Source organism: Telmatherina bonti, assembly GCF_933228915.1.
Source record: "Telmatherina bonti genome assembly, chromosome: 4".
In the NCBI taxonomy this organism is placed as follows: domain Eukaryota; kingdom Metazoa; phylum Chordata; class Actinopteri; order Atheriniformes; family Telmatherinidae; genus Telmatherina; species Telmatherina bonti.
In genome coordinates this window covers 16,717,092-16,731,932 of record NC_136622.1, presented here as the reverse complement: position 1 = coordinate 16,731,932, position 14,841 = coordinate 16,717,092, and the positions used below count along the sequence as shown (strand labels likewise).

Below are 14,841 nucleotides of genomic sequence, written 5' to 3'. Positions count from 1 at the left end.
ACACAACATTAGCTACTCTACAGATAGTTTTATAAACAAAGTCTCTTGTCCAGGTGAAAAAGTCCTCTGCAGATCAGAATTCTCCTCTACTTACTTCAGAAGATTATGTGTAGCTTAGCTTTAAAGTTTATGACAAGAAAGACAGGATGCCATTTCTGTTTGCAGATAAATTCATGCGCAAGACGTCGTCTCTGTACATATGGTATGTGTGTGCATGTCTCAGTGTATAAGTTAAGTGTGCGTATGTATAATGTGTGTGTTTGTGCAAAAGCCACACAAAACTCAGTGTGTTAAGTGTCTGAACATCTGGGCTCAAGCGCTCCTCGGTGCCCTCTGCTGCGGCTTGCTCCTGCTCTTCCTCCCTGCTGTGCGCCCACCTCCCCCATGTTTGAGCTTCTCTGCCCTCTCTTTCTCCTTGCGCACCACCGTCATGATGTCACCATGACGACGGTTGTTGCGTGGGGGACGGTAACCCAGAGCATTGCAGTGCTGGCCCAGGTTTCCCGGATGAATCAGCGCCATCACATCCTCGTACCAGGGCTGGCTTCCTGTTTTCTGATAGGATGAATTGGACAAGGAAGCGAGTACGCGACTGGCTGACGGGCTCCAAACAGCGAGACGGACGGTGACCGCAGTCCAGTGGTAGCCGTGCTCCTCCACCTGACAGTGGTACATGCCGCCATGAGTTAGCTCAGCTCGGCGAATCAAAATGCCCCGCTCTATCACCACCAACTGGTCACCTGTTACTACCTGCAGAGACATGAGTGTAAAATATGTTTACATTAGTCAGTGTGCATTTTGTGAATTCTAGCTGAAAACAGTGAAATGCATTCATGTACCTGGTTTAACTCGGGACTATTCTCTCCAGCTTGTTTATACCAGGTCACCGCTGCATGTCGAGATCGAGGCAGGCACTCCAGGTAAGTGCTGTTACCCTCGGCAACCATCATGACTCTGTGCTCTGCCTCTACCTGCAGTCCAGCTGATTTAGATTGAGAAAAAGATGTGACAGGTTAGAACAAGTTTCTTGTTGTTTTCATTGTGAAATTCAACTTTTTTTTTGGGAGCAAACTGATTAATTTTTAACTTTAATTTTTCATTCTGTTTTGAAATATTCAGAGCTGAATATATTCTGTTTATTACAGGAGATATTCATATATTTTTATGTACATATAAATTTATGATGATCCCAACAATTCAAAATTACACTGTATGCATAGCCTTTTATATTGTTTTATATTTTAAGCGAGTTATTCTTTATTTTATTTATGAGTCAAAAACTGACACTCCATTTTGAAAATGGAAAAAGCATTTCTGTTAATACTTTTTAGGTAGATTTATGGCACAGAATCACTTAAATAGAGATCACTATGTTAATTTCTATCACACGATCTTAGAGCTTAAAACAAGACGAGGTTGGATATTAATTAGCTGATGGAGTCTATGATTTAACCATTACTTATAATGACATAGTCGGCCAGATAATTCACACCTAGATCTTAAACCTTGTGTTTTAGCACCTTTGAGGAGCTGTCCAGAACTTTGTTAAAAATAAATCATTCATGCTACAAAGCAGAAGATGTAAGAAGATAACGGTGTTTGGGTAGCTGTGTCTGCTTTCATAATGTAGGCTGTTAGAAAAAACAGAAATGGTGGCAATCATTTGACGATAGATAGCCTATTTTTTGGAAACAACACCTGCTTTTTGACCAGATCTGACCAGTGAGTATAAAAACACAGCATGTCATTCTACTTTTAAGTTCTGTTTAGTACATTTCCCCTCCAGTGAATCCCAACTAAGGGTGGATAAAAACGAAGTGATGTCGGGCCAACACATAGATTCTGCTTTTTGCCCTACAATCTTTCTGCTACTCCTGTGTCTGTACAGCAGCAAAGTCTCAAACTAGAAAGCATCAACATGTAGTAATTGCTAAAATAAGTCTCTAGTAGCTCAGGCATACTTAAACTGTTGGCCGGGACAGTGAAATTATTCCTTACCTCCTTGTCTGACACATTGATTCAGTGGATCTTCATCCTCCCCTAAATGACGAGCATTTCTCCTGCAAACAATCAAATGTTGCTTTTTAAGAACATAACGAGTGCGGCAATTTACAACAACAATATTATGATGAACAAACTGCGTAATGATGATTACACCATGACTCTGCTATGTAAAATTTATCTGGGGGCTGGTCTGACAGAAAAGGTCACAAGATAATTAAAACTGGTGGGATTATCAAACTGATATCTGCAGGAAATGCTTATAAGATCGCTGGGGGAAATACCAGTATATCACCACAAACACCAACATTTGCAAAAACACCTCATTGTGTTTCTCGAAGAAGACATTAAATATGCATCTGAACATATCTTGTTTGTTGTACATACCGGCGCACAGTGGGCATGTAGGGGCTACAGGCATGTCCATCCCAGGTGCAGTAGGGATCCCTGGCCAAGCAGCACTCAGCACAGGCTTGGCCATAAAGCTCGCATTGATACAGGGCCAGCTGGGACACACCCTCCCTGGAGCCCACAAACAGCCACTGCTGGAAGAGAGGGAGCCAATGAAAGATAAAAATAAGGAACAAATACCAGGGAAAAGGACAGGTTCAAAATGAGGGATGGTATATACATATATATGTGCCCACACATATGTATTTTTGTCATAAATATTTATATATAATGTAAGTTTTCATACAGCAAATGTGACAGTGAGGTCACAAGGAGTGTATGTCTGTGTGTGGGAGTGAGGAACATAAAAGCTTTTTACCATCTAGATGTGTATATCTGGTTGCATGAGTGAGCTGTGATATTTTTCATGGACTCAAGACTATTTTAATATTGCAGGGTGTGCATGTGTTGGTGTGTTTGTGCGTGCATGTGTGTGTGCCAGTTATCTCTTCATTATTGCTCTGACTGAGGTAGAGTAACCATAGCAACTGGTGATGAAGTTGTCCTTGGAGAGGCAAGGTAGAGAGATGAGTGGTGTGTGATGCTGTGCATGCTAGTGTGCGTGTGAGTGAGGAGGGGAGTTCAGAAGTTTGACGGTGAGTTTGAGTCATCTGTTACCTTTTTCTTTGAGAGAGCCATCACTGTCACGGGTGATTTGTGCTGTGGGAAAGACCGAAATGTAAGACAAGAATATTTTAAGTATAGTAAGAGATTTGATCACAGAAGATGAGGTAGAGGTAGAGGTAGATAGATAGATAGATAGATAGATAGATAGATAGATAGATAGATAGATAGATAAATAGATAGATAGATAGATAGATAGATAGAATATACACATCTTTAAGCGTTAAGCGAACAAAGTTCTTGTACATGTGTGTTTCTGCCAGTCACATTTCAGCAGTGCTTTACAGAACTTTACTGTAGTTTTTGTGTGCTTACATTTCACAGAGCATTGCGGTGTTTTTGTATCTGGCAGAAATCATGCATACTTTGCTTTTTTGCTCACAATTTCCAAGGTGAGCAATGCTGACTGCAATTTTTACCAGCCAGTGGTTTCAGTTTATTTCCATATGGTAGGATCAAATATGGAATTCATTATGTTTGTATTGATTCTGTGTCTTGCATGCTGATGTAAAAGGTTTGTGCTGCTTTACATCTTCACAGCCAGGTCTAGTTTGGAAAGGTCATTCATAGATTTTTGAAAACAGAATCTTAAACAGGGTGAAATGCAAAAACAGTTTCCTGTACCTGAAAGACCTGCAGCTGCTCCAGAGTCACCTCCTGACTCTGACCATGCTCTCTGGGCAGATGGATGGCTTTCAGCACAAGTCCTGAGTCTGGAGAACAAAAGCATATTTAATGAAATTTCAGATTTAAAAAAAAAAAAAAAAAAAAAGGGATCCAGAAGGACAAAAAAGATTAACTACAAGCAGTATACCTGTGCCAATAAACAGGACATCATAAGTGCCATCCACAGCCTCCACTCTGTCTACCAGCAGTTTGCTGAACTTGTAGTGGACGCCCACTCTGACCAGAAGGGGGCGTTCTCTCAGGGGCAGCACATTTTCCTGAAACAACGCAAGTTACATAAACAAAAAAACAAAAAAAATCCAAAGTGTTATATCACTGACTTTCGGGGTCTCTGCTCACACCCAGCTCTGTTCATCAATATTATTATAGAGGTTTCATGTCCTCAGTGATGAGGTGGTAAGGACTGTGCTAATTCAATTTCTTAATTTCATTTAAGACTTTGGACGAAAATAGAGAGATAAAATTACGTGACCCAGGGTAAAATAGGCCAGCGTCTAATTAAATTGAATTGATGTAATTTAATAAAGTGAAAAATCAGCTGAACCTGCAGCAGCGGGTGAGTCCTGCTGAAGAAAATGACGTCGTCAGGATACTCTCGGGTTGAGCTGTAGCTTCCATATGTGCTGCTTGGACACTGGGAGGGAGAAATAATTTATTTGTTTTGGTAAAACTACAACCCCACACTGGTCTGCCTGGGGTATTTTCTAATTTAAAAAACATAAACTATGTCTGGAGGAGACAGTTTTAGGTGTTAACTTACAGTTCCTGGTCGTGGATAAGGCACCTTGCCTGTAAACTCTGCCCATTTATACTGAGGCCCCTCCTTATGCAGAAAGTTTCCTTTAAAAGCTCGAACCACATCCTCCATTCGATAAACGCACACCGCCGAACCATTTAGGATATCACTAGGGATAAAGCAGATTATATCTCTTACTATAATTCATCCATTTTGGCAGCGTGTGCAACCATAAAAAAACTGAGCATATCTTTTATTTCTCTTGATAAAGTTGCTATGGACTTCAGGATGTAAATGGGATTCAAGAAGAAGACGTGGCCTAATATGAGCTGTGACTCATTGCGGCTTTTCAACTTCAAGGCATCAATCCACTGAATGTACTCCAAACCAAAATCCAGTTTGGATGAATGTGCTGCTCGGTCTTCCTACCACAACACATGCCAAGCACTGCGGTTAACACGCTGATTTCTGGAAGATTTGAAGCAAAGCATCTTTAGCTTAAGCACCCCAGCAAAGCAAAAGCAGGAAAGGCAGAAGAGCCATGTTATTATGACTCAGTGTGGTTTCCCTCAGTTCATCTGGGTGACACATATGCAGCGTGTTTGCTCTCTGCTCCTTCTCCATTATTTCTCCTCACTCAAAGCTTCCATAAAAGGAACAATTGATGCACCACTAAAATATTTATAAAGCCACCTTCACTGGAAGATGCATACACATAGATGCAAATGATTAGGAAAATCTATTTTCTTTAGGGATTTACAGGCAAGCCCCTGGATGTTAAAGAAAACGCAAAATACATTCAAAGCTTCACATAAGAAGAAATGCTGCTGCACATGAGATCGCAATGTGATGTTCTGTCACCAATGTGATGAAAAGCTGGTGGTGGGGAGTCCACAAAAAAACAAAAAAAGAACAAAAACACCAGGCTTACAAAAGCAGCAGTGTTCAAACAATAGATCAACAATCTGCTCCCTGATGCGGTGCATGTGATTGACAATTAAATAAAGAAAAGCACGAAAAACAACAACAACAAAGGAAGAAAAGATGACAGATCCACAGCTTACACATGTCAAAGCCCAGTGTGTGTGTGTGAGCGCTCATGACTGTAACAGAGAGACAACTTTACAATCAGAAGAAATGACCCCTCTGCACCCTGCAGTTCTGTGGTTGCGACCCCACCCTGAGTGATGCTTTGGATTTCTGTCCGCTCCCCACTGAGATTCCAGGCACTTTCCAAATCCCAAAAAACAGACCAACACCCTGCTCTGCCATGCCAAATGCTGTCATACTTCTGTGGCTACTGTGGAGCTCTGGTGTCCACAAACAGAGTTACTGTCAGACCTTCACTTGGAGAAAATGACAAAACACATGCTTTTCTTTTCTTTTGGGGCTAAAATGCCACTCGGTTTTTTCAACAATTTCCTCCTTGCTTGTGTCTATTTGATTACAGATTACATTTTCTAACCTTCTGTCTTTAAGACTCAGCATATGACCAGGAAGTTTAGCTTTTTCCCTCCACTCAGCCCTGGTAACATTACATGTCATTTTAATGTCATTTAAATGTCATTCTAGTGTTTGTTTTTTTGATGGTAGATCTTAGCCTGGTATCTGCGTTTGAACCAGAAAAATACACACACTTACTGGTGCCATTAGGATTGGTCCAGTGATGACGATGTGATGATGAAGGCTTATACGAGCTCTATTTTGTTTACACAAATGAATGTATTTAATTCTTAGGAGAGAGAGTGACAAAAGACATTGTGTGTGGTTGGTTGTGTATTTCACAGTGTGTGACATCATCTGTTTGACACATCACAGAGTGACATGAGGCATTCATATCTGGACAAACACGCACACACACACTCCTTCAGAGTGACTCGTCACATGTCAACATGACATAAGATGAGGCAGATGCTGATTAGCTGAGAATTAAATTAGGCACAGAGAAGTTTTTGTAGGTTTTTTTAGTCAAAGGAAAGTCGCAAATGTAGCTATGAAGAAACCAGTGAAACTCCAAACATGGACACAAATGGAGTATTGTAACGTGTTTTTATATTTAGAAGAAATTTCAGGGACCACAGGTATTCACATGTAAAGATATGAAGGATTGTAACTGATATCCAGTCAGTGGTGGGGAGTAATTTATGCAAGGATCATCATTAAATGAAACCTCATAATCACCTCCACTGTCATACTGATTCATATTCAGGACTGCATTTGGATTTTTATCCAACTTTAAATCCAGAGTTTTCATTTGGACGGCCATTCTCTTTTCTGGAGCATTTTTAGTCTAATGCAGCCAGATGCAGCAAGTGACAAGTCACAATGTTATTCATTGTTAACATACAGTACATGCTGACTTTCATCACCTCATATCCATTAGAACTGATCTAGCGTAGCTGTCATTACATTTACACCTATTTTCCATATAAAGTCTGCAGTAGCTCAGCTGTTTATGTTTTTAGTAAAGCACCTAGTCATACACTTTGTTGTACTTTATGTTTCTTTCCTTTATTTGATACTTAAATTATACTATTTTGCTGGAGGAACTGATAAACTAAAACCACTATGATTTTTTCTTTTATGAAAGAAAAAGAAATTACGCACACAGTTTGTGTTAAACTGTCACACTCACATTTTCCAGCACAAAAAATGATGCACATAGTTTACTAATAAAACACTATTTCCATGATATGACAGGAAAATACCTTGAAGTGGTAAACAGGCCATAAATGAGAGGATTCTTCTTGTCTTTCCCATGGAGAATAAATATGTCCTCTGGATAGAGAATATCGACAGATAATAAGAAAAGGAGGGAGGGGTTGAAAGGAAAGGAGAGCGACAAGACAAAGAGGTAAAACATTAGTTAAACCACAGTTAAAAAAAAACAACAATCATGATAACATCAATATTACAAAAGTTTTATTTTTGTTTTGTACAGCCTGTGTTGTTCTACCTGTCAGTAATAATGATGAGTGTGTGTATTGTTCTATGTTTGTGTGTTGGGGGTGTGCGCTTTGAGTGTGGCTGTGTGTATCAGAGTGTATGCATCTATGAGTCTGACTGTGTGACTAATAGTGTCGGGCGTGCTGGCAGCAAGGCTGACTGGCTGTTTGTAATGAATCTGTAGCCATTAATAACTGGCCGCAGTGGGAGAACTGAGGCCTGAGTCCACCACGGGAGAACAACACCTGCTGTCACACACACACTAACATCAAGCCTCAGTCCTCGCCCTTTATTTCAAACGCAGCAGCTCCCAACATTTGCTGTGTTTTTCTCACTCTGGTGTTGCTCTGATTCTGGTCTTGCATGCAGAAGAGATTTCTCTGTGTTGTCTGCCATTTTAGTACAAAGCAGCTTCCCAGCTTTGCATTCAGGACATATCATAATTTTGTTATTTATCTTTCTCAGTTTATCTAGTTTGTTTATATGGTGCATATATATATAAATTTGTTTCTTTCAAACTGATTTTAAAATTCTCAATAAATCCACAGTGTTAGTGGGGAACCTTCTGTCGCAGTGCAGCATGAAACTTTAAACGCTGTGACATAACACACACCGCTCGTCCCACTTTGACAAACTGTGACACATTTTTAGAGCTTCCATTTTGTCTTTAAAAGCACATATATTTCTTAAAAATGACTATCTGTAACAATAAAGGAAACTTTTGTCTGCTTATTTCTCGTTTGGCTGATTGTTGTGCATTTCGGTTGTTTGCCGTCAGCTCAGACAAGGCCTCGGCTTTCACTGTTTATTTAAATCACAATAACTCAAAGGTTTTCTGTTTTGCACTTCTGCCTCAGATAAGAGCTGGCAATGCTTTATCATCCCGTCACAATTTCAGACAACAGAGCTCTTTGTTTTCTGGGTGGCATGCTGTGATAATCTATAAATACACAACTTGATTTAGCTCCTAGAGTGTGTTTGGCAAATAGCTTGTAAACTCTGAGACAATCATAGAACTCAGGCTAATGTTGACACGAAGTTTGCAGTAATAAAGTTTTTTTTTTTACTTCCTCTCCTCTCCTCTCCTCTCCTCTCCTCTCCTCTCCTCTCCTCTCCTCTCCTCTCCTCTCCTCTCCTCTCCTCCCCTCCCCTCTCCTCTCCCACGCTGAGGTGGAGAGGTTGTTGTGGTGATGGAGACGGCGAAGCGTATCACCGTTCCCACATTCCTGCCGTTCCTGCTGCTTCAGGTGGCCTCCATGGAACTACGGCCCTGCAGGACAGCTAATCTCATCTCATCACAGCTACACATGCATAAACACACACTCACACTCGCCCCACACATTGACAGGTTTGGGAAGCACTCACACATCAAACAGAAAATTGAAAGCGTGTATACCTCCCTCACCCCCTTCCTGTCAACTAAAGGGAGAAAAGCATATAGACACTGATCCATGTGGGGTTTGGCAAATAGGCCCCACAGAGGACTGTGGTTAATCCCCAGCCTGCAGTGGACACGTTCCTCACTCCCTCAGTCCTTTAACATATCACTATTTCATTATTAAATTTTCTTAACGGCTTTTTTTTTCATCTTGCTTCCTTATAAATTACAAAGTAGATGCCTTGTTTTTGTTATCTCCAACTCTACTTCTGTTCCTGTCCTGTCTCCTGACTGCAGCCCACTGCCGCTGAATATCACCCATCCATCTTTGTTCCCACATCCCTTCCACGCTCCCATCAGTTCCAGTTAGTTCTCTTTTCCGGTTCACATCTTCCAAAGAATGCTCCTCACTCTTCGACTCCTTTCATCAATCAAAACCTTTATCATCTTTTTTTCCCTCCACTTCCACTCATCTTAAAGGTTATTTTCTTATGGCAGGTTTCCTTCATTACTCTGGATGACGTATGTGCTGTGTGCTCTGTGCTTTTATCCAAAGCCCTTAATCTTTTTAAAGGAAGGGATGATCCACAGTCAAAAAAGGAGTATCTGAAGATTTATTTAAACAGAATTGAGTTTTATAGCCACATGGGCAGCCTGGTGGGACTTCTTAGGAGGATGTGACGGTGAGTTTCTCCTGAGACCTGGGGGCAACATTGATCTGATGGTAATCAGTCTGAACAAAAAGCAGATAAAATCTAGTCGTAAGCACATCCAAAAAGACATCTGGTCTCCAGTTATCCACAGCAAATCTAAAGAAATGGACAGAACCATACCTGGCCATTTTAACCACTAAGCATGGTTGATGTCTGCTGCTCATATTTGAGCCGCTCCGTGGCAAACAAGTTAACACAGAGATGAAAAGCAAGAAAAAGAGGCTTTAGAGTGACTGTCAGCTTAGAAAAAAACTCGGTTATAGTAATGTAGACCAACTCTGATATATTTGAGCAAAGAAACTATTTTCCAAGTCAAAACATGTACGTAGATGATGCAAATGTTAATTTGCTTTGAGCAGTTTTAGCTAAATGCTACTGTTAGCATGCTAGCAGACTTTGTTCTACTGCTGCAGAATGTTTAGCATGTTTCCTTTCTCGATTTAACATGTTAATTTCTCAATAAAACCAAAGCGTAAATCAAAAAATAAAAATAAATTAAATGATTAAACTAGAAATGCATTCACTTTATGTTAATTTAAAGGTAGAAAATGTAACCTTCTGGTGGTAAAGTAATGCCTGATCCTTCAAACTGTATATAATAATAATTGGCTGTTCATATATTGTAGTCGGAACTTAACACTCCCATCTAAAGAGTTATACTAGTATAAATAAACTCTCTAAAGAAAATGAAAAATAGGTCCAAATGTCAAAAGGAATGACGGGTGGCAAGAGTAAGATCACTTTCTTTGTATGATGTAGTGTTTTAAAGCTGGGCGGTAATTTATATCATAGCATGTATCAACAAATGCATCCAGGTTAACACTGAGAAAGTAAAGTCCATACAAAGTTTCTAAATTTCTGTAGAGAAAACTTGGAATCCTTACTGAATTCTACTTAAAAGTCCTTGTCTTTCTACACAGCACCTCACTGTGCATTCATCTCCACATGAAAACGCTACTTAAGTTTGGAAGATGAAGTCAGTGAGACGTTTTTCTTTTTCTAGACTTTGAAGAAGACGTCTCAGTTATTTATGGCTCAGCCTGGTAAAAAGTCCCTCTTATCGCTCCTCCACGACAAGTTTAAATCACAGTTGATTTAGCACAGTGCTGCCTCACTGCTACATCGTTCGCCCACCTGATTTATTAAACTTTAGTAACTTTATTGTCATTAATCTTTAATGAGGGAGGGAAAGCAAAACACACACACACTTTATCTTATATGCTGAGTGAAGAAAATATGAGGTCAGTTTGCTTCTGTGTGTCTGTTCTGACTTGAGTGGGTGTGAGCAGGTGATAATTAATACAGGAATAAGATCTGGTTTAAGGTTCTTAGCCATGTTTCTGTCCATTTAAGCACATCCTCATCCTCATCATCTCAGATACTCTGTCTTCCTTTACCTCCCTCTGAAAACTCTCTCCTTTGCTTTGTATCGCTTTATCTTTTCATCAGCTGCTCATCCCGTCTTCCTTTATGCTTAAATCCACCTGGACTTCCCAGGATCCTTCTTGGGGTCTTTCATTCTTTTGTGTCTCTCACTTTTGCTATCCCTCCCAGTCTCCACCTCTCCCTTCTGCTATCTGTCTTACCCTCCATTCCTCGTCCATCTGTCTGTCTGGCCTATTTTCTCCAGAGGATTGTTCTTGTGTCTTCTTCTCTAAACAACAAGGCTGTTTCCCCCCCTGAGGGGAAGATAGTCTTGTCTAGCCCGCAGACCTGCAGCATCAGCCCCTATCTTCTTCCTCCTCCTCCTCCTCTTCTTCATCCTCATTGTCTGGCCTGAACCCCTCCAGGCAAACACCCCTATTCTCCTCATTTCTCCACTTTCCTGTCTGTCCAGCCACCCTGAATACCAACAACCACTTCTTGGTGCCTCTTCCTACTTTCCATCACCTTTTTGTGCAGGAGCCATTTTATAGTTATTTGCCAATAATAGCCCTGCCTCCATTTCGTCTGCACCCGAAACCCCCTTCGGCTACTGACCCTAATTCTTCTGGTAGAGGCTTCTTTCTGTGTGGTACTGTTTTTTTTATTTTATTTAACACTATCCATTGCTTATCTTCACTTTGATGTCTCACTTGGTTTTCACAGATCCATGCTGGTAATGAGGAGCAGTTTTTTTTTTTTATCACCTGGCAACCTTTTTGGGTGATAAAAGGTTATATCTAGAAGATTTTTTTTTCATTTTTAGCTAAACAAAGTTAAATATCTGGCAAATTCAATTCAATGTCTCTCCTATTTGATCATTTTCACCTTCAACAAACATTGTTAACATTATTTAATGGCATTGAACTAAATAAAGATCATACAATTATATATGCTGTCCTAGACTCCTTTATTTGTTGACTGTCAGTCTACGTTTGTTCAAATGGAAAAGATACTGATGGCAGATGGGAGATAATGCAAGATACTGACACACAAGCAAGCAAACTCAGCTTGTGCTTCTGCAATTTCCACTTTATAAATCTTCAGTTACCTTGAAATAACATCCAGATTTTTGTGCCTTCAACAGCTTACTTCCTTTAGGCCGAAGTTTTTCTTCACATCCTTCATTTCTTACCTTTTTTTCTGCCCTGAAGCCAGATTTATTGCGCTTCCCATTCAGCAACACTTTTTCTCTCTCCAACTCCCTCTTTTCTCCTCCCCTTCCCCTTCACAGTTAAAAATCATTAACACTTCAGTAAAAGCTTTTACAGCCCTCATCATATCCTTTCCTCTGCCCCAAATTCTCCTCCATCCTTCTTTTTATTTGTTCTTTTCTTGTCAGGTCAACACCACACGCTACACGCCCCCCCCCCCCCCCCCCCCCCCCCTCCTCCATTCACCCACCCATCCCCTACATCCATCTATCTTTTCTTCATTCTCTCCTGAAAAATTGGGCTTACGTTCAAGCATTTTAACACAAGCAGTGATAAATTAGGCAGGCTCAGTGGGGGAGTCAGGACAAAATAATTTTTTCTTCAGTTTCACTAAGAAAGCATGTTTTCATGCCCACTTTAGGCAAACTGTTGCTTCATGAGGTAATTAGGCAGTAAATCGTAGAAATGCAGTTGCTATGTTTCTCTGACTGGAAAGTCTTGACAGCTTCGAAACAGTACTGCTACATCTTTACTTCATACATGGAATGATTTAGATTGCCCTTTCATCGTGTTTTTTTAAAAAAAAAAGTTTTTGGCCTCTTTTATCAATCTATACGAGACAGGGTCAGTTTTGGAGTTTTTACTAAACAGAAAAGAAAGAAGACTTGCGTTAAAGGGATGCGCATGGGCCAGAAAAAAAGTCACACCAGCTGTTACTGGTCTTAAGTTCCTTTACATTATTGAAGTAGGTTGAATGGTTGGTTATTTATTCTGTCTTACTCATCTTTGTTTTCTAAAACAAAACAAGAAAAGTTTCACGATGAAAAATAGAAGAATCAAAAATGTTACTAACTTGTCATTGAAACGTTTTATTGAAACATCTTAAACAAAAAGGACATATTGAAGTTTACATCTTTTATTTCATGTTATTCACTAAGTAATAAGGTAAGTAAACTAAGTAAACTCTTTTTTTTTGTGTTATAATATTCTTGACAGATTGTATGGATACTGTATAATTCAAAATTGTTAGATTCTGTGTGTGACCATCACAGTTCCCAGACTTCAGTACCATGCCACAAACTATTCCAGACATGTCCTGTCTTTATTGTTTAAGGAAAGTTTGAGTTTTGTTTAATGTCTCAAACACTGAATCTTAAACTCAGACAAAATGCGATGACAAAAATGGCTGTAAATACCTCAGCGTCTCTGATGTTAGGACACTAATTCCGGCCACAGAGGGTTGTCTGTCTCCAGCCCTAAAACCTCATAGCATGACTTTCTGCAACAACAACCACAACAACAGCTGCAATAAAGAGCTGAGAATCTTTTCGTTGGTGACAGACTCGGATCAGGATTGTTTAAGTGTCCACTTGACTGTCCTTTCACTTATTATGATCTAGAGAGGCTCGACTTGTTTCACGCTAGTGGCATCAGCAAAAAGAGTCCAAATATTGCCAGAGAGACATATGAACGTGTACAAAGCCTCCACAACTCCAGACACAAAAACAACAGAACAATGAACTCAAAGCAACCCGGTCTTGTGAATCAGTCCATGTGGCAACTGTGGACCAGATGCTTCAGTCATAACAAAGCCAACTGGGAGGAATTCAAAAACTTCAAATGGGAGTCAACAGCAAAATACTAAATACAAAAATACAGTGCAGGAATTGGAGAGGAATGAACCGTGTCTACCATCTTCTTACATAAACAACACCGTTTAGAACTGATCTGTAGAACAATACAGATCATTTCTGGTCCAAAGCTTCTGTTTCTTGTTCTTTTTTTTTTTTTTTTTTTTAAACCATGATTGCATGTTATTATAAGGCATATGCAGCGCAACTGATGTGGTGTTTTTGGAGACAACTGTTTCCCCAACACCCTGTGACATGCTCAGGTTGTACCCTGCCTCTAGTCCAATGATTACTGGGACAATCCCCAGTTTTTCCGCAACCTTTAATTGGACTACGAGGTATAGAAAATCAATCAATGAATATTTCCATATCCTTTCATTATTCATACCACAGAAGGGAGGACCTCTAGGTTGGATTGAGGACTAAACATTGCTATGTATGGCTTGCTGTGTCTTCATTTCACATGACATTACTGTAACATTTTCGTCTTGCATCTGCTAAACCCAAACACCAGCTAAACCCAGACAACCATTGCTATTTGTGGATATTTGTACCATTTAAATACAAAGACTGCTTGTAAAGGCAACTGTTCACACAGCACTGATACCCCGCTTGAAACTGATTGATTCCCTTTCATGTGGTAACCCTGTAAAACTTCCAACAGGTCTGAATTGCCCCCAGATTTCTCTTACATACACACCTTAACACAGCCAGGTGGCGTCCAGTGCTCTGCTTTCATGGGGGACCCACATACTGTCAAGGCTTTATGGGAATTGTAGTATTTCTATGCAGCAGAGCATGGCATAAACACAACACTGACAGCATTCTTAACCTGATGTCTTAATCTCCTGTATATGGGATTTGTGGTTTTGTGTGTGTGTGTGTGTGTGTTGCTGAAGTGTATTCACAAACAAATTTCTCTGGATCCTTATCAGATGTGTAAAACATGGCCACAGGCATGCTGGGTAGAAATGTTTATGCTCCTGACAAGTCCAAACTGTTTTGTGTACACAGACAGGCTGAAGCTTGAATTCATGTGTTAACAACTGAAACACTGTTAATGTGTGCATCTTTACAGTGTTTATTATAGTTGCTTGTA

The 14,841-nt window shown here is 40.1% G+C and overlaps 1 protein-coding gene across 1 annotated transcript in view; it reads right to left on the bottom strand.

Annotated features, from left to right (window-relative positions):
- Positions 1–312: 312 nt before the first annotated feature.
- The window catches only part of sema3h (sema domain, immunoglobulin domain (Ig), short basic domain, secreted, (semaphorin) 3H), a gene marked incomplete at both ends in the record, with an annotated part of 53,731 nt that continues 39,202 nt past the window's right edge, over positions 313–14,841 (bottom strand). Inside the window, 10 exons of the mRNA XM_079238610.1 lie at positions 313–750; positions 840–982; positions 1,999–2,060; positions 2,389–2,546; positions 3,070–3,111; positions 3,700–3,788; positions 3,890–4,019; positions 4,307–4,396; positions 4,523–4,667; positions 7,207–7,276. Coding sequence (XP_079094736.1) covers positions 313–750; positions 840–982; positions 1,999–2,060; positions 2,389–2,546; positions 3,070–3,111; positions 3,700–3,788; positions 3,890–4,019; positions 4,307–4,396; positions 4,523–4,667; positions 7,207–7,276 — 1,367 coding nt within the window. The remainder of the gene's footprint in view (positions 751–839; positions 983–1,998; positions 2,061–2,388; positions 2,547–3,069; positions 3,112–3,699; positions 3,789–3,889; positions 4,020–4,306; positions 4,397–4,522; positions 4,668–7,206; positions 7,277–14,841) is intronic.